This window comes from Ictalurus punctatus, chromosome 17, assembly GCF_001660625.3.
Source record: "Ictalurus punctatus breed USDA103 chromosome 17, Coco_2.0, whole genome shotgun sequence".
In the NCBI taxonomy this organism is placed as follows: Eukaryota; Metazoa; Chordata; class Actinopteri; order Siluriformes; family Ictaluridae; genus Ictalurus; species Ictalurus punctatus.
In genome coordinates this window covers 5,496,699-5,515,117 of record NC_030432.2, presented here as the reverse complement: position 1 = coordinate 5,515,117, position 18,419 = coordinate 5,496,699, and the positions used below count along the sequence as shown (strand labels likewise).

Here is an 18,419-nt window from a genome sequence, read left to right as displayed (position 1 = left end):
TTTTAATACGTTATTGTTTCTATAGTAACAGCTTACACAGTCATGGGAACTGTATACAGTTATCACCTGAGGTTATAGGATAGTGTATAGAAGTGGGTGAGGACCACACTATTGACATTTAGGCCCAGATCAATTAAAAATAAAGACGGGAAGGAGGGTGTACTTTCTTTTTCTCACGACTGTATAGCGTCTGAAAGGAAAGAAAAATCATTGATATGGAGACGATGTTTATTTGCTTGCTGGAAGGAGTCGACCGTGTCAGTGCTTTGGGACGGTTAGGGTTAGGTTTTCCCACACAGGAAAGTTTAATGGCAGACGGCCTAGTGTTTTTTTGTTGTTGTTGTTGTTGTTGTTTTGTTTTTTTTGTTTATTGTTTTGTCTTATTAACTTCGAGAGAGAGAGAGAGAATAGAGGCTGTTAAGGGAAGTGTCGTTTATTGCTGCTATAATGTAAGTCATGACAGGATCTGATGGAACTGCAAGCAGATAAAAAGTATGTGGCTGGTTTAATAAACGTTGTTAGAACGTTTGGCTCACACCTCCGGGGTTGGGGGTTCGAATCCCGTCTCCGCCCTGCGTACGCAGAGTTTGCGTGTTCTCCCAGAGGGTTTCCTCCGGGTACTCCGCCCCACCCCCCAGTCCAAAAACATGCGTTGGAGGCTGAGTGGCATTTCTAAATTGATTGTAGTGTTGTGTGTGTGTGTGCGATTGTGCTCTGTGATGGGTTGGCACCCCGTCTTGTGCCTCGAGTTCCCTGGGATAGGCTCCATTCTCCTGCATGAGCCTGTGTAGGAGAAACGGTATGGAAAACATTTCGGAATGTGCTGTTAGTGGAAAATGTTTAAGCAATATCACATGATCGTGAATATCGGCGTGGCTGTTAGCACCGTAGCTAATCGAAGCCGTGCCGATATATTCAGTATAAGCACACCATTGCTCAGAACAAGAAATTCACATCGATTACGTGACATTACGGACACAATATGGGCGAATATTTTTGCTCGTCTAGTGGAAGTAGATCCCAAAGAATCTACGCTCACTTCATAGCCCATTGGTCTTCCTTTTCATCTTCGACTGATGATCTTTCATATTTTAAGCCAAAAGTTCCATTCCTCAAAAATGATCGTTTGCCATGTCCGCTGCTGATCTCGCCAAACTCTAGTGTAGGAACTCTTTCCAACTAGGAAGTGGAATTTTACGCTGCAAACACGGATGAGTGGAGTGATACACACCGCGAAACACCCCGGGGCGGTTCTAGGAGATATGGGCACTCCGCTTGACCAATCAAAATAATGGACTGGAACTGACTGTTGTATCATTTTTTATATAATTATATATACAATAATTCATTTATCATTTGTGTCACTGTTGTCACTTTGCTTCACATTACACCACCCCGTTATTAATTACTGTCCTATAATACACATATTCATCTCTCTCTCTCTCTCTCTCTCTCTCTCTCTCTCTCTCTCTCTCTCGCTCTCTCTGTCTCTCTCTCTCTCTCGCTCTCTCTCTCTCTCTCTCTCTCGCTCTCTCTGTCTCTCTCTCTCTCTCGCTCTCTCTCTCTCTCTCTCTCTCTCTCTCTCTCTCTCTCTCTCTCTCTCTCGCTCTCTCTGTCTCTCTCTCTCTCTCGCTCTCTCTGTCTCTCTCTCTCTCTCTGTCTCTCACGCTCTCTCTCTGTCTCTCTCTCTGTCTCTCTCTCTCTCTCGCTCTCTCTCTCTCTCTGTCTCTCACGCTCTCTCTATCTCTGACTCGCTGTCTCTCTGTCTCGCTCTCTCTCTGTCTCTCTGTCTCTCTCTCTGTCTCTCTCTCTGTCTCTCGTGCTCTCTCTCTGTCCCGTGCTCTCTCTCTGTCTTGCTCTCTCTCTGTCTCTCGTGCTCTCTCTCTGTCTCTCTCTCTGTCTCGCTCTCTCTCTGTCTCTCTGTCTCTCTCTCTGTCTCTCTCTCTGTCTCTCGTGCTCTCTCTCTGTCTCTCTGTCTCTCTCTCTGTCTCTCGTGCTCCCTCTCTGTCTCGCTCTCTCTCTGTCTCTCGTGCTCTGTCTCTGTCTGTCTCTGTCTCTCGTGCTCTCTCTCTCTCTCTCGCTGTCGGTCTCTCTCTCTATCTCCCGCGCTCTCTCTCTGTGTCTCTCTCTCTCTCTGTCTCACGCGCTCTCTCTCTCTCTCTCTGTCTCTCTCTGTCTGTCTGTCTCTATCTCTCTCTCTCTGTACAGATGAAGCTGTGGAACAAGTACAAGGTAACCAGTATCCCCTCGCTGGTGTTTGTGGACGCAACGACGGGGAAGGTGGTGTGTCGCAACGGTTTACTTGTGGTGAAAGATGACCCTAAAGGTGAGAGCCGCCAACACACACACACACACTGTATTATTTCACTGCCATTACTATGTATGTATGTATGTATAAATATATCACACACACACGCACATATATCAGAGTATATATATAGCCAGGTGTGTGCCTATGATTGATTCCTCATAAAGAAAATCCTTCTCTCCTCTGCTCATTAAACCTTAAAGCACTGTGCACATGACTGATGTACACGAGTAGAAGGGAATCTTCTCTTGTTTTGCCCTATCAATAATTTTGACACCCTGCTCTTAAATGCCACCCCGACCCCCTTAGCGCACAGCATAGAAAGCCTCATTTGTCTTCAGGTAGATGAAGAAGCACAGTGGCATGTGTGAAATCCCCTCAGCAAAAGGAATCGGCGTTCCCATGAGCAGAATGACAGATTCCTGCCCAGCCTAATGAACCCCAACTCTGGCAGTAGCCATGCTGAATTATTCGTTCTGCTCATTAGTGCGCTTCCATTCAGGGGAGCAGAGATGAGGAGCTGTTTTTCAACCCGACAGCTCCCTCTTCTTCTAGGTGTGTGTATATACAGTGCTGTGAAAAAGTACTTGCTGGCCCACATGACCGTACATGCCGAAGTGTCCTTGGGCAAGACACTGAACCCCAAGTTGCTCCCAATGGCAAGCTCTGTGCATGGTAGCTCTATTGCCATTGGTGTGTGTGTGTGTGTGTGACTGGGTGAATGAGAAACAGTGTAAAGCGCTTTGTAGAACTGCTAAGGTTAAAAAAGCGCTATATAAGTACAGAGCATTTACCGTATTTGCTCCATCCTGATTTCCTTTGTTTTTGTGTACATCTCATACTAAATAGTTTTAGATCTTCAAATGAAATACAACATAAAACAAAGGCAACCTGATTAAACACACACTACAGTTTTCATTTATTTTTTAAAAATGTATTTTTATTGAAGCAAAAAAAGTTATCCAACACCTATCACTCATGTGAAAAGCTAACTGTCCCCTTAAACTTAAAATCAGGTTGTGCCAGCTTTAACAGCAAGAACTGCAACCAAACGCTTCCAATAACTGGAGATCAGACTTTCACAGTGCTGTGGTGGAATTTTGGCCCACTCTTCTTTGCTTTGCTTTAGTTTAGCCACAGTGGAGGGTTTTCAAGCATGAACTTCCTGATTAAGGTCCTGCCACAGCATCTCAATTGGTTCAAGTCAGGACTTTGATGAGGACACTCCAAAACTTTCATTTTGCTGTTTTGAGTCATTCAGAGGTGGACTTACGCCTATGCTTTGGATGAGTGTCTTGATACATAATCCAGCTGCACTTGAGTTTCAGTTTACAGACTGAAGACCGGACATTCTCCTTTAGGATTTTCTGGTAGAGAGCAGAATTCATGTTTCTCTCAATTATTGCAAGTTGCCCAGACCCTGAAGCAGTAAAGCATCCCCACACCATCACACTACCTCCACCATGCTCAACTGTAGGTATGATGATCTTTTTGTGGAATTCGGTGTTTGGTTTATGCCAGATGTAACGGGACCCCTGTCTTCTAAACAGTTCCACTTTCCACTCATCAGTCCACAGAACATTCTCCCAAAAGGTTTGAGGATCATCAAGGTGTGTTTTGGCAACATTCAGATGATCCATAATGTTCTTCTGGGTTAGCAGTGGTTTTCACCTCGCCACTCTTCCATGGAGGCCATTTTCCCCCAGTGTCTTTCTGATAGTGAAGTCATGAACAGTGACCTTTATTGATGCAAGAGAGGCCTGTAGTTCCTTTGATGTTGTGCTTTTGTGACTTCCTGGATGAGCCGTTGCTGTGCTCTTGAAGGAATTTTGGAAGGTCAGACACTTCTGGGAAGGTTCACTGCTGTGCTGAGTTTTTCCATTTGGAGATAACGGCTCTCGCTGTGGTTCTTTGGAGTCCCAGAGCCTTTGAAATAGCTTTGTAACCCTTCCCAGACTGATGTATTTCAATCACCTCCTTCCTCATCATTTCTGGAATTTCTTTCAACTTTGGTATAGTGTGTTACTGGTTAAGAACTTTTAACCAACTTCATGCTGTTGAAAAAGTTCTATTTAAGTGTTGATGTGATTGAACAGGGTTTGCAGTAATCAGGTCTACTTGTGTCTAGTCCAGCTGAACTCTATTATGAATGCAGTTTTTTTTTTACGTCAATAAATAACATTATCATTTAAAAACTGTACTTTGTGTTTACTCAGGGTGCCTTTGTTTTATCTTAGATTTTGTTAATTTGTTAATTTCTGAAACTATTTAGTACGAGAGATGCACAAAAACAGAAGAAATCAGGATGGGGCAAATACTTTTTTTTACACAGCACTGTAAAAGTGTACACCGCAGTGGTGTGTTCAGGGCAGCAAAAGCCGAGGTAAAACCTCTTCAGTAGCTGTTTTACCTGATATTGTACCCAACCATCGCTCTTTCCGTCAGCCTTGTATCGGAACATGAACACTGTGAGTCACGTGACTCACATCCCTGATTAGCCGACTGTCACATGTAGTTTTTGCTGTGTGTGCTGCTCAGCAGAGCGTTTAAACCGACTCACCATGGCATGAAGTGGGTAGCCAGACTAATCTGACTACATCCCAAATATCATTCTCCTGCACTAAATACTATTCTGATACGCCATTTATTTTAGTGTGATGGATTATGAAATTGCGTCTGGATCTTTTTTTCCCCCCAATCGGTGGCAGTGGTAGTTTAGCAGTTTAGGCTCTGGGTTACTGATCAGAAGGTCGGGGGTTCAAGCTGCCACTGTTGGGCCCTTGATCAAGGCCTTTAACCCTCTCTGCTCCAGGGCCGCTGTATCATGGCTGACCCTGCGCTCTGACCCCAACTTCCTAACATGCTGGGATATGCGAAGAAAAGAATTTCACTATGCTGTAATGTATATGTGACTAATAAAAGCTCATTAACATTAAAAAAGATTTTGGCAAGAACTCAAGTTGCTCGTCAGTTTTGGCTGAATGTCAGAATTCAGTCATATTCAGCGTTTCCAGACAGACATACAATTATTATGTCAAGCCTGTCTGCCATCATGTTGTTGGAGCTGCCAGCTCTAGTTTGACGCTCTAGTTTCATCTTCAGACTCTCCACCCACAGACTCATGTATACCGTACACTATCCAGATCCTGCAAGGAACAAGAACCCTGATGATCGGCTTCTCTGCGCCCTAGTGCTTAAACAAATCTTTGAACAGCACGTTTATTGGTGCTAGACCGTTTCTGCGTTACCCATGCGGCATTTCGCGATCCCATGGAGCCGTGCTGGTAAGCCATTTTGTTTCCAGGTTACAGGTTTATTTTTTGTTATGGGTAATGTTTTCATTCTTCTCCTACCTGTCATGTAAAGACAATGAACTGAGGGTTATTTGTCAGTTCGAGTGAAAAGAAAAGCGTTTGAAAGTAAGCGTTAGTCATGTTGAGTGACAAAGACGACCAGACTCTTGGCTTACAAGCTTAGGTGGCCCCAGGCAATTGGCCATCCTGGTGTGTGTGTGTGTGTGTGTGTGTGTGTGTGTGTGTGTGTGTGTGTGTGTGTGTGTGTGTGTGTGCATAAATATGAGTAAGTTTCTGTGGTGAATGTTTGCTGAAACTGTTTTAGATGATGTTTGGTTCAGAAGACAGAACTCGGGGCTGTATAATGTAAAGAATAAAAGCCAAAGGAGCGTGCTGTTATGGGAAAATAATCAACAACAAGGTGGTGTCATGTTGCCACCCCGAAGGCAATTCATTTCCAATAACCTTTAATCATTTTATTCCTCTTATACGGTTCCCTCTGAAACTATTGGAACAGCAAGGCCAATTCTTTAATTCATTAATCAGACTGAAGACATTTGGGTTTGAGATCATAAAATGAATATAAGAAGAGAGTTTTTAGAATTTCTGCTTTTATTTCCTGGCATTTTTTCTGTAGATGTGTTAAACAGTATAGAAGATGGCACATTTCGTATCAGACCACCTAATATGTAGGCGAGCAACCATTTTGGAACATTTGACTCTCGGGTGTTTCTTGTTACCCAGGTGTCTCTTGTTAGGGTTGATTGTTTTGAAGAATAAATAGCTGTGAAATCTACTCTTGGTTTTAGTGTTCAGTTTCACCTGTGAAGACTGCGTTCGTTGTTCGAAAGGATAAACCAACATGAAGATCAGAGAGCTGTCTATGGGAGAAAAGCAAGCCATTTTGAAGCAGAGAAAACATGAAGACAAACATTGGGCATGGCCAATACAAAATTTGGAATGTCCTGCAAAAGAAAGAAACCGCTGGTGTACTGAGCAACAGACACCGAATGGGTGGGCCAAGGAAAACAACAACTGATGATGTAAGCGTTGTGTGATCTGTGAGGAAAAACGCCAAAACAACAGTCAACAGCAACCTCCACAGGGCAGGGGTGAAGGTATTCCTGTTGTCACTTACATCGTAGCAGCCTCTCTGCTTTTTCTCTCTTTTATTATTAAGTTAAGAAGAAAGTGCAGCTGATCATGTTCTAGACAAACCGAACCTGTCCTGAAGACTTTTGTGTCGGAAAGCTTTAGCTCGACGTGAGATTACCGCGTGGTTTGTGTGTGTTCAGGTGTGTGTTCGTGCAGTAACTGCTATTAATGATTCACAGTCTGTTAATGGGGTGTGACAGTGTATCTGTATTCAGCATGCGGTATGAAGGGTGTGGTGAATGTAGTGTGGTGGAGGCAGAGGAGAGAGAGAAAGTGTGAAGCGGTGAGCGAGAGTTCAACAGGAGGCCTTTCACTGAACGGTGGCTCTGCGTCGGCCTGCGCCGAGTGGATAGAGAGCACTTCAGCGCTCGCTCAACAATAGAGCAGGAGCAGGAGCTGCTCAGTGGGATGCAGTCTCTGGGCCTAATGAAGCTCTCCGTCAAAAAGGCACTTGTATAAGGGCACTTTCAGTGAGTGTAGCCTGCTCTGTTTACTGTTTAAAAAAAAACAACAAAAAAAACCTTTTCACCTTCCTTCAAGAACCACCTTCTTTGGAAGGGTGGAAATCAATGAGCATACAGTGAAGAGAGAGAGAGAGAGAGAGAGAATGAGTGAGAGAGAGAATGAGTGAGAGGGGGAGAGAATGAGAGAGAGAAAGTGTGAGAGAGAGAGAATGAGTGTGTGAGAGAGAAAGTGTGTGTGTGTGAGAGAGAGAGAGAGTAAGTGTGTGTGTGTGAGAGAGAGTAAGTGTGTGTGTGTGAGAGAGAGAGAGAAAGTGTGTTAGAGAGAGTAAGTGTGTGTGTGAGAGAGAGTAAGTGTGTGTGTGTGTGTGAGAGAGAGAGAGAAAGTGTGTTAGAGAGAGAGGTGGTCAGCAGATCAAACTGAATCAAGTGTGTGCGGTTTATTCAAATTATTGTATAATATATGCACAACACATATGTATGCACATGTGTGTGTGCACATGTGTGTGTGTGTGCATGTGTATGTATGTGTGTGTATGTGTGTGTGCGCATGTGTGTGTGTGTGTGTGTGTGTGTGTGTGTGTGTGTGTGTGCGTGCGTGCGTGCGTGCGTGTGTGTGTGTGCATGCATGTGTATGTGTGTGTGTGTGTGTATGCATGTGTATGTATGCATGTGTATGTATGTGTGTGTGTGTGTGTGTGTGTGTGTGTGTGTGTGTGTGTGTGTGTGTGTGTGTGTGTGTGTGTGCATGTGTATGTATGTGTGTGTATGTGTGTGTGCGCGCATGTGTGTGTGTGTGTGTGTGTGTGTGTGTGTGTGCGTGCGTGCATGCGTGTGTGTGTGCATGCATGTGTATGTGTGTGTGTGTGTATGCATGTGTATGTATGCATGTGTATGTATGTGTGTGTGTGTGTGTGTGTGTGTGTGTGTGTGTGTGTGTGTGTGTGTGTAATACGAGTCTGTCTATCTCCGTATCTCAGGTCTGGAGTTCCCGTGGGGGCCGAAGCCCTTTGCGGAGGTGGTGTCCGGACCCCTGCTCAGTAACAACAGACAGACGGCAGACAGTGGCACCCTGGAGGGCTCCTACGTGGGGATTTACTTCTCTGCTCACTGGGTGAGACGAGTCACACTTCCAACACTTCTCTCCAGACTATTGGAACTATTCGGGTTCTAATATCGGAAAGTAGAGCGCGCCTAAAACAGTAACGTGCCTCAAGAAAGCGAGTTTACTGAACACCTAAACCTCAGTATTATTTCCATTAGCGTTGAACTTCTCCACTAGTAAACGAGTGTGACGTGTGGACGCGGGCAGCTCTTTTTCACCCTTTTCACCCCGAAAGCACAGAGCGCCTCAAGGTTTTGAAGACTTGCCTCTAAGCAATCTCTGATTTTTGCACTCGTGAGGGTTTAAAAGTTGATCGTGTCATGTTCGTCCTCCGCCATTCCTAGCTATCAGCTAGTAAAAAATGCTGAGTCAGCTTATTCTTAATCTTAAGTCACAGTGATACTGACTAGAAAACAGCAGGATTTTCTACTATGGCCTTGGGACTGCAATTACCGCATGCAGTTTTACACTCCTTTACTTCCAGCTCTCCTTTACTGAACAGTGGATTAGTCCAACAAACAGACTTCATATTAAACCATAATGAACTTTATTTTACTTTCACACTACGCGTTTTTTCCCAGATGAGGACGGGTTCCCTTCTGAGTCCGGTTCCTCTCAAGGTTTCTTCCTCATATCATCTTAGGGAGTTTTTCCTCGCCACCGGCTTTCTCATTAGGGATAAATTCACACGTAAAATCTGTATCCTGTGTTCATATGTTTCTGTAAATCTGCTTTGAGACAATGACCATGGTTAAAAGTGCTATACAAATCAAATTGAATCGAATCGAATCGAATTCTTCATCTCACGATACATGATACACCCCATCCCCTTATGGATACAAGCAGATTCCTGACTTGCGCTATTCCTGCTCAAATATGCCATTTCACTGGGAAAACGTGTCGCACTGTTTGGAGAAAAACACGAGTTTGAATGTTGTCATACACTGGGGTCCAGAAGTCCGAGACCACTGGGAAAATGCTTCTAGTTTGCGTTCTTTTCTAGTTTAACGCAACAAATATTCGCATGAATTTGAGTTCCGTAGTATTTGGTACGTCCCATTTTTCGCTTTATTGAAGCCACAAGTTTGTACCATAGCTTATTCTGAGATGAACCAGGTTCAAAAAGGGAACCCATGCGTCATCTTGATCCTGAATCATCTTGATCCTGAATCATCTTGATCCTGAATCATCTGGGTCCTGAACGTGGGTCCTAAATCATTACATTTACATGACATTACATTACATTTATTCACTTAGCAGACGCTTTTATCCAAAGCGACTTACAAATGAGAAAGATACAAGCACATCATCTTGGTCCTGAATCTGGGTCCTAAATCATCTTGGTCCTGACTTATGATCCATTTTAGATCGAATCCATCGGAGTGTCGTCTGAACACACGCTTCAGTAGAAGAGATTAGACGTGAGGAAAATCTGAGCTTTTGTACGAAGCATTTAACATGGTCGGTATCACGGATTTGCTTCCATCTTAACTGGGGACCTAGGAATAATGCAGAATCTCGAAGATTTAATCTTGAAGGATATTGAGCATTTTTACTTCGTTTTCAAAATTCTAAAACCTTCTGTTTATTTCCAATTTTAAGTGCCCCCCCCCCCCCCCCCCCAAAAAAAATAAAAATAAAAAAATAAATAAATTAAATAATCCAGATTTTCATTGTCATCTCAGACTGTATCTGGTCTGAGGAAGAAACAAATAAGCTGTATTGGTGCAATAAAAGCAGTAAAAAAAAAAAATAATAATCTCTTGTCTATATTTATGACAGTGTATTTATTGGAATGTTCTAATGTGTGTTCCTACTTAAAGGTAAAACATGTTTACCAATAATAACTCCTCCATCTAATTATGTAATAGTGGAACTCGGTGGAAATATAGGCCTCATTCTCAAAAAAAGGTTTACTGGTTCCCTGACACACAGCATCTGCACCTTGTCAGGAACAAGTCTTTGCCAAGCAATTAAAAGCAAAACAAACAAGTGTCATGTCTATGAGCACAAGCTCACGTAACCTCAGACAACCTCAGGCTAGAAAATACTGTGTAACTGTGTTGTTCCGTTTTAATCAGGTTTATGTGTATAGCGGGTTTTTCACAATAGACAATAGTCACAGAGCAGCTTTACAGAAATCCAGATGATTTTGCTCCATAATGAGCAAGCCAGCAAGCCAGAGGTGACATTGGCAAGGAATTAAAAACTCCCAGAGATGACATTGGACAGAAGCCTTGAGGGGAACCAGACTCGAAAGGGAATCCATCCTCTTCTGGGTGACTCCAGATTATAAAGTATTACAGTATACAGGTGCAGAAGAGTAAAATCAGACGGTAATAAGGGTGTTGAAAGAATGAGAGAGAGAGAGAAAGAGAGAGAATGAGTATGAGAGAGAGAGAATGAGTGTGCAAGAGAGAATGAGCGTGCGAGAGAGAGAGAATGAGTGTGTGAGAGAGAGAGAATGAGTGTGTGAGAGAGAGAGAATGAGTGTGTGAGAGAGAGAGAATGAGTGTGTGAGAGAGAGAGAATGAGTGTGTGAGAGAGAGAGAATGAGTGTGTGAGAGAGAGAGAATGAGTGTGTGTGTGAGAGAGAATGAGCATGCGAGAGAGAGAATGAGTGTGTGAGAGAGAGAGAATGAGTGTGTGAGAGAGAATGAGTGTGTGAGAGAGAGAGAATGAGTGTGTGAGAGAGAGAATGAGTGTGTGAGAGAGAGAGAATGAGTGTGTGTGAGAGAGAGAGAATGAGTGTGAGAGAGAGAGAATGAGTGTGCGAGAGAGAATGAGTGTGTGAGAGAGAATGAGTGTGTGAGAGAGAGAGAGAATGAGTGTGTGTGTGTGAGAGAGAATGAGTGTGTGAGAGAGAATGAGTGTGTGAGAGAGAGAATGAGTGTGAGAGAGAGAGAATGAGTGTGTGTGAGAGAGAGAACGAGTGTGAGGGAGAGAGCAAAAGAAAGAGTGAGAGAGAAATAGAGATCAGACTCTGACCCAAGTGAAATGTCCGTCTCATGGCGTCGCTCTTTTCCTGTGGTGTGTCTGGACGTGTGGACGCAGTGCCCGCCCTGCCGCAGTCTCACCCGAGTGCTGGTGGAGTCTTATCGGAAAGTGAAGGAGTCTGGACACAAGTTCGAGATCGTGTTTGTGAGCGCCGACAGGTAAAGAAGCAGACTTTGTACACAACTGGGAGGCACATTCCACATCTCGCACACATGGACAGAACCACACGTGGCCGGTTTTTTTAAATTAAAGAACATCGTACTTTTGATCTGTTTACAGTCACAGTCAATGTCATGCAACATCCACAAGGCAAATTAGTCCCTTGTCATCAATTAGTAGCTGTAAACACTTGTTTACACACACACCTGCCTCTCTGCGTGAATATAAACCTGTGATTTGCCTTGTTATTAATCAAAGAGAAAAAAATGAATCACCACCTTCGGACCAATCAGAATTGAGAATTCAGCAACGCTGTGGTGTTAGATGTGATATTTGCATATTCATAGAATTAGATAGATGGATGGATGGATGGATGGAAAGATAGGAAGAAATTGTATTGACCCTGAAGGAAATTGTAGTTTCCGTCTTTAATTCGTTAACCGCTGCAGTAGGTTCTTCTGTGCATTTTCCCTGCTGTGTGTGGAACTGTACAACTACATATCGAAGAAGAAGAAAAAAAGATGTTTGTGTTTGCAGATCAGAAGATTCCTTCACGCAGTATTTCAGCGAGATGCCGTGGCTGGCCGTGCCGTACACGGACGAGGCCAGGAGATCCCGCCTCAACAGACTCTACGGCATACAAGGTGTGTAACTGCATCGGAGAGATGTGTATCGGTGGGGCCGGGATCAGAAAAGCATGTAAGTGGAAGGAGAAGGAGGGGAAGAGGGAAGGAGAGAGGCAGGGCTGTGGAGTTTGAGGAATGTGGGCAGCTGATCAAGTTTGCTATTGAGTTACTGTTCGATGCTGCTTCTCCCCCACCCAGTATTATGGCGTTTCTGTGAAGGCCAAAGCTGGACGTGTGTTCAGTAAGATTCCCAGCCTGCCTCTGGGGAAGCATGCTTTACCTCCACATCAAATGGACAGCTGTTATCAGGGTCTGCCTTTCAAAAGCCTGTTTTACCGATGCCTGCAGCTGTAATGCCTGCTGGTGTTGCTGTTTCGTGTTGGGGGTCGCTGAAGGTATGTGGGCATTTAATTTGCCGGTGACAGACAAAGTCAAGACAGGACTGAATGCAGTTCAGTTTGTTTTTATTTGTATAGCGCTTTTAACAATGGGCATTGTCACAAAGTAGCTTTACAGAAATATCAATTCCAGATATAAATTTTACATTTATAAATTTATACCTAATGAGCATGCCAAAGTCGACAGGGTGAGAGGAAAAAGGCCCTGAGACGATATGAGGAAGAAACCTTGAGAGGAACGAGACTCAAAAAGGGAATCCATCTGGGTCCTAAATCATCTCGGTCCTGAATCATCTGGGTCGTGAATATTCTGGGTACTAAATCATCTGGATCCTGAATCATCTGTTTCCTGAATCTGGGTCCTGAATCATCTGGGTCCTGAATCTGGGTTTTAAATCATCTGGGTTTTAAATCATCTGGGTCCTGAATCATCTGGGTCCTGAATTATATTGGTCCTGAATCATCTGAGTCCTAAATTATCTGGGTCCTGAATTATCTGGGTCCTGAATCATCTGGGTCCTGAATCTGGGTTTTAAATCATCTGGGTCCTGAATCATCTGGGTCCTAAATTATCTGGGTCCTGAATCATCTTGGTCCTGAATCATCTGGGTCCTGAATCAACTTGGTCCTAAATTATCTGGGTCCTGAATCATCTGGGTCCTGAATCATCTGGGTCCTGAATCAACTTGGTCCTGAATCATCTGGGTCCTGAATCAACTTGGTCCTAAATTATCTGGGTCCTGAATCATCTTAGTCCTGAATCATCTGGGTCCTGAATCAACTTGGTCCTAAATGATCTGGGTCCTGAATCATCTTGGTACTGAATTATCTGGGTCCTGAATCATCTGGGTCCTGAATCATCTGGGTCCTGAATCTGGGTTTTAAATCATCTGGGTCCTGAATCATCTTGGTCCTGAATTATATTGGTCCTGAATCATCTGGGTCCTAAATTATCTGGGTCCTGAATCTGGGTTTTAAATCATCTGGGTCCTAAATCATCTGGGTCCTGAATCATCTTGGTCCTGAATTATCTGGGTCCTGAATCATCTGGGTCCTGAATCTGGGTTTTAAATCATCTGGGTCCTGAATCATCTTGGTCCTGAATCATCTTGGTCCTGAATTATATTGGTCCTGAATCATCTTGGTCCTAAATTATCTGGGTCCTGAATCATCTTGGTCCTGAATTATCTGGGTCCTGAATCAACTTGGTCCTAAATTATCTGGGTCCTGAATCATTTTGGTCCTAAATGATCTGGGTCCTGAATCATCTTGGTCCTGAATTATCTGGGTCCTGAATCATCTTGGTCCTGAATTATCTGGGTCCTGAATCTGGGTTTTAAATCATCTGGGTCCTGAATCATCTTGGTCCTGAATCATCTTGGTCCTGAATTATATTGGTCCTGAATCATCTTGGTCCTAAATTATCTGGGTCCTGAATCATCTTGGTCCTGAATTATCTGGGTCCTGAATCAACTTGGTCCTAAATTATCTGGGTCCTGAATCATCTTGGTCCTGAATTATCTGGGTCCTGAATCATCTTGGTCCTGAATCATCTTGGTCCTGAATTATCTGGGTCCTGAATCATCTGGGTCCTGAATCTGGGTTTTAAATCATCTGGGTCCTGAATCATCTTGGTCCTGAATCATCTGGGTCCTGAATCAACTTGGTCCTAAATTATCTGGGTCCTGAATCATCTTGGTCCTGAATCATCTTGGTCCTGAATCATCTGGGTCTGAATGAATTCCAAGCAATACTGAGAGAAAAAAAACACCATGGACACTTTTAGAAGCTACAGATGGGTGACAACGGGAAGAAAAACAAACAGAGGTGCTCTGGGGGCATCTTTGTGTCTACTGGTCCCCTTAGAGAGATGCAAATCATTCTTTATTCTTTATCCTACGATGAAACATTTCTAACCTGTTGGAAGCGGTCTCTTCCAGGACGTTCCCGCCTCACGCTCAGGTCACGAGGATCACTGAAGGGTTTGATAACGATATAATGCAGTTAATCATACGCTGTGGCCTTCACAGTCACCAGACCCCAACCCAGTTGAACACCTATGGGAGATTTTTAGTGGAGTGTTTGGAGAGAAGGTTCTCCAACAACATCATCAGAACACCAACTGACAGAATATCTTTGAGAAGAATGGAGTTCATCGCTCCAATACAGTTCCAGAGACTTGTACAGTCTATGCCAAGGAGCATTAAAGCAGCTCTGGCAGCTTGTGGTAGTTCATCCACTTATTAAGATGCTGGTTTTTCCCTTTAATTTATCCTCCGTCTGTCTGTTTGAAAGCATTCATTATGTAATCCTTGAATACCTCAGGTTTTACTTATACTCATGCCAAAATAAATGCGCCAACAAAGCTTACTGAAGTAAGTTGAGATAGACTGGCACTTCCAAAGGTGTGAAAATCTACCTGTTGATCTAATCTCGTCTATTTAATTCGGTAGCATTCAGGTGATGTTCTCCGTGATGTATCTTTCCCCCATCATTCACTTAATTCGAATGTGTAGCAAATATGCTATATAACGATTAATAAACCCATCTGTGTTTATTTAAAACCGTAACTTTTTTTCTGTCCAAGCATAATTGTGATGCTTGGCAGCTTTCATCATAGCACACTGTTAAAACATCAAAGTAAGTGTTCTACTTCGCACCAGTCTGTTTAACACTGCTGAGAATTTAGTTTATCTGAAAAAAATGCGTTCTCGCTACTATTTTACTTTAGTACTTTGGTGCTTTCGCCTTCGTCTCTTTTCTTCCCCACATGGTTCTTTCTCTCGTTATCTCTCTCATCTCTTCCCCTCTGAGGCGGTCAGTCAGTTCTTGTTGGCTCCCAGCCTGGCTCGGCTGGAATGAGTGGAATTCTTGCTGGTTGCGGGAATCGGCACAACCGCTGACCAAAAGCTGCTCGCTCACTGACTGAGTGTGATAAGAGCCCACAGTGCAGCCACAGAGCCAATCTCAAATAGGGGCTGAGAGATCACCATGGTGGAGACAGGTCTCCCGCTCTGTGTGTGTGTGTGTGTGTGCGATTGTGAGCATGTGATTGTCAGATATGTAGACACATACCTGACAGCTAGAATACAGCTGCACTCTGCACACACACACTTGCTCACAAACGCACAGCAAGTTCTTAACAGAAAATGGACCGAAACTGATAACAAAAAAATGTGATAAATTGTGTGTGTGTGTGTGTGTGTGTGTGTGTATGTATGCTGCAGGGATCCCCACACTGATTTTTCTGGACACGGAGGGTCACATGATCACGCGGCAGGGCCGAGTGGAGGTGCTCAATGACCCAGAATGCCATCTTTTCCCTTGGCACCCGCGGCCTGTGCTGGAGCTCAGTGAGTCCAATGCTGTGCAACTCCATGAAGGCCCCTGTCTTGTTCTCTTTGTAGGTGAGTGTGTGTGTGTGTGTGAGAGAGAGAGAGAGAGAGAGAGAGAGAGAGAGAGAGAGAGAGAGAGAGAGAATACTTTAGTCTTTACCGGAAAAATGCAGACAAAAGTTTCCGTGTTTAAATACATACCCTCTGTAGTAATTCCATATACCACGTGTAGTAATTCCCTATGCCATGTGTACTAATTCCCTATATACCGTGCCCTCCACTAATATTGGCACCCTTGGCAAATATGTGAAAAAATACTCTGCTCTCATGGATATCAAACAATTACAAACAAAACACAGGTTTATCCCCAAATAAACCCCATCGTTGTTGAATATACGTGTGCAACAATTATTGGCACCCTTTTAGTTAATACTTTGTGCTACCTCATTTTTCCAAGATAACAGCTCTGAGTCTTCTCCTATAATGCCTGATGAGGTTGGAGAATACATGGCGAGGGATCTGAGACTGTTCCTCCATACAGAATCTCTCCAGATCCTTCAAATTTTGAGGTCCATGCTGGTGGACTCTCCTCTTCAGTTCACCCCACAGATTTTCTCTTGGGTTCAAGTCAGGGGACTGGGATGGCCATGGCAGGACCTTGATTTTGTGGTCAGTAAACCATTTTTGTGTTGATTTTGATGTATGTTTTGGATGCCCTGATCAACAAATCAACAGTTTGGAACATTCTGAGGAAAAAAGACCACACTGGTCAGCTCTGCAACACAAAAAGGCCTGGACGTCCATGGAAGACATCAGTGGTGGATGATCGTAGGATCCTTTCCATGGTAAATAAAAAGCCTTTCACAACATCCAGCCAAGTGAAGAACACACTTCGGGAGGTAGGCGTATCATTATCCAAGTCTACCATAAAGAGAAGACTTCACAAGGGCAAATACGGAGGGTCCACCACAAGGTGCAAACCATTCATACGCCTCAAGAATAGAAAAGCCAGATTAGACTTTGCCAAAAAACATCTAAATAAGCCAGACCTGTTGTGGAAAAGAATTCTTAGGACAGATGAAACTAAGATCAACTTGTACCAGAATGATGGGAAGAAAAAAGTATGGAGAAGGCTTGGAAAGGCTCATGATCCGAAGCATACCACATCATCTGTAAAACACGGTGGAGGTAGTGTGATGGCATGGGCATGCATGGCTTCCAGTGGCACTGGGTCACTAGTGTTTTTTGATGATGTGACAGAAGATAGAAGCAGCCGGTTGAATTCTGAAGTGTATAGGAATATATTGTCTGCTCAGATTCAGCCAAATTCAGTGAAGCTACTTGGACTTTGCTTCACTTTACAGATGAACAATGACCCAAAACATACTGTGAAAGCAACCCAGGAGTTTTTTTAAAGCAAATAAGTGGAATATTCTGCAATGGCCAAGTCAGTCACCTGATCTCAACCCCATCGAGTATGCATTTCACATGCTGAAGACAAAACTTAAGGCAGAAAGACCCACAAACATACAACTACTGAAGTCCTGTATATGGGTTAAGGAGCAGTAAAGGCCTGGCAAAGCATCACAAAGGAGGAAACCCAGCGTTTGGTGATGCCCATGGGTTCCAGACTTCAAGCAGTCAATGCCTGCAAAGGATTCTCTAAAAAGTGTTGAAAATGAACCGTTTATTTATGATGTTAATCCGTCCAATTACATTTGAGCCCTTGAAATACGGGAACTGTGTATAAAAATGGTTGCCGTTCCTAAAGGTTTCATATGATATTTTTATTAAACCCCTTGAATTAAAGCTGAAAGTCTGCAGTTCAATTGCATCTAGGTTGTTTCATTTCAAATCCATTGTGGTGGCGTACAGAGCCAAAATGATGGAAATATGTTTAAGGAATAAGGAAGTTATGTGCATACACTTCTGAGGCAGACAGATGCAGGTGTAAGGTGAGCCCTCAGGCCTTTATAATATCAGGTCAGATGGAGGTTTTTTGAGGCCATCTGCTCCTCTCCGTTTCCCCTCCAATTTTTCAGCTTCTGTCCCTTCATCCAGCCGTTCCTCCCTCATTCCATTCTTTTCTGCTCCTCGCTCATTACTCTTACACTGGAAATCATGCTTCATTAAATTTTTTTGCTCTTCCACTACCCCCCCCCCCCCCCCTCCCCTCATAAACTCTGCGTTCACTGTGTTTCAGACGCAGAGGAGGAGGGTGAGCTGGAGCCAGCCAAGGAGCTCATCCAGCCAATTGCTGAGAAGATCATGGCCAAGTACAAAGCCAAGGATGAGGAAACCCCGCTGCTCTTTTTTGTGGCTGGAGAGGTGTGTGTGTGTCTGCGTGTGTGTGTGTCTGGCTCTGTCTGTCTGTCTTTATATGGTTTCACTATGAAAGATCTGAAACTCACTTTTTAGGTGTGTGTTAAGAAAACCACATTAATCATAGTTAGAGTTGGGACACTTGATATAGTATCAATGTGATAAATTTAAGCACTGCACATATTTCTGTAAACATATGAGTGTGTGAGTATCCGACGGTACTGGTAGCTGAGAGTACGGTCAGCTGAGGGTATGGTCAG

General features: G+C 43.7%; 1 protein-coding gene across 1 annotated transcript in view; it reads left to right on the top strand.

The window, feature by feature from the left end:
• Positions 1-18,419, top strand: part of nxn (nucleoredoxin) — an 87,622-nt gene that overhangs the window by 55,315 nt on the left and 13,888 nt on the right. Inside the window, exons 2-7 of the mRNA XM_017490967.3 lie at positions 2,209-2,326; positions 8,198-8,331; positions 11,377-11,477; positions 12,016-12,122; positions 15,730-15,909; positions 18,041-18,165. Coding sequence (XP_017346456.1) covers positions 2,209-2,326; positions 8,198-8,331; positions 11,377-11,477; positions 12,016-12,122; positions 15,730-15,909; positions 18,041-18,165 — 765 coding nt within the window. The remainder of the gene's footprint in view (positions 1-2,208; positions 2,327-8,197; positions 8,332-11,376; positions 11,478-12,015; positions 12,123-15,729; positions 15,910-18,040; positions 18,166-18,419) is intronic.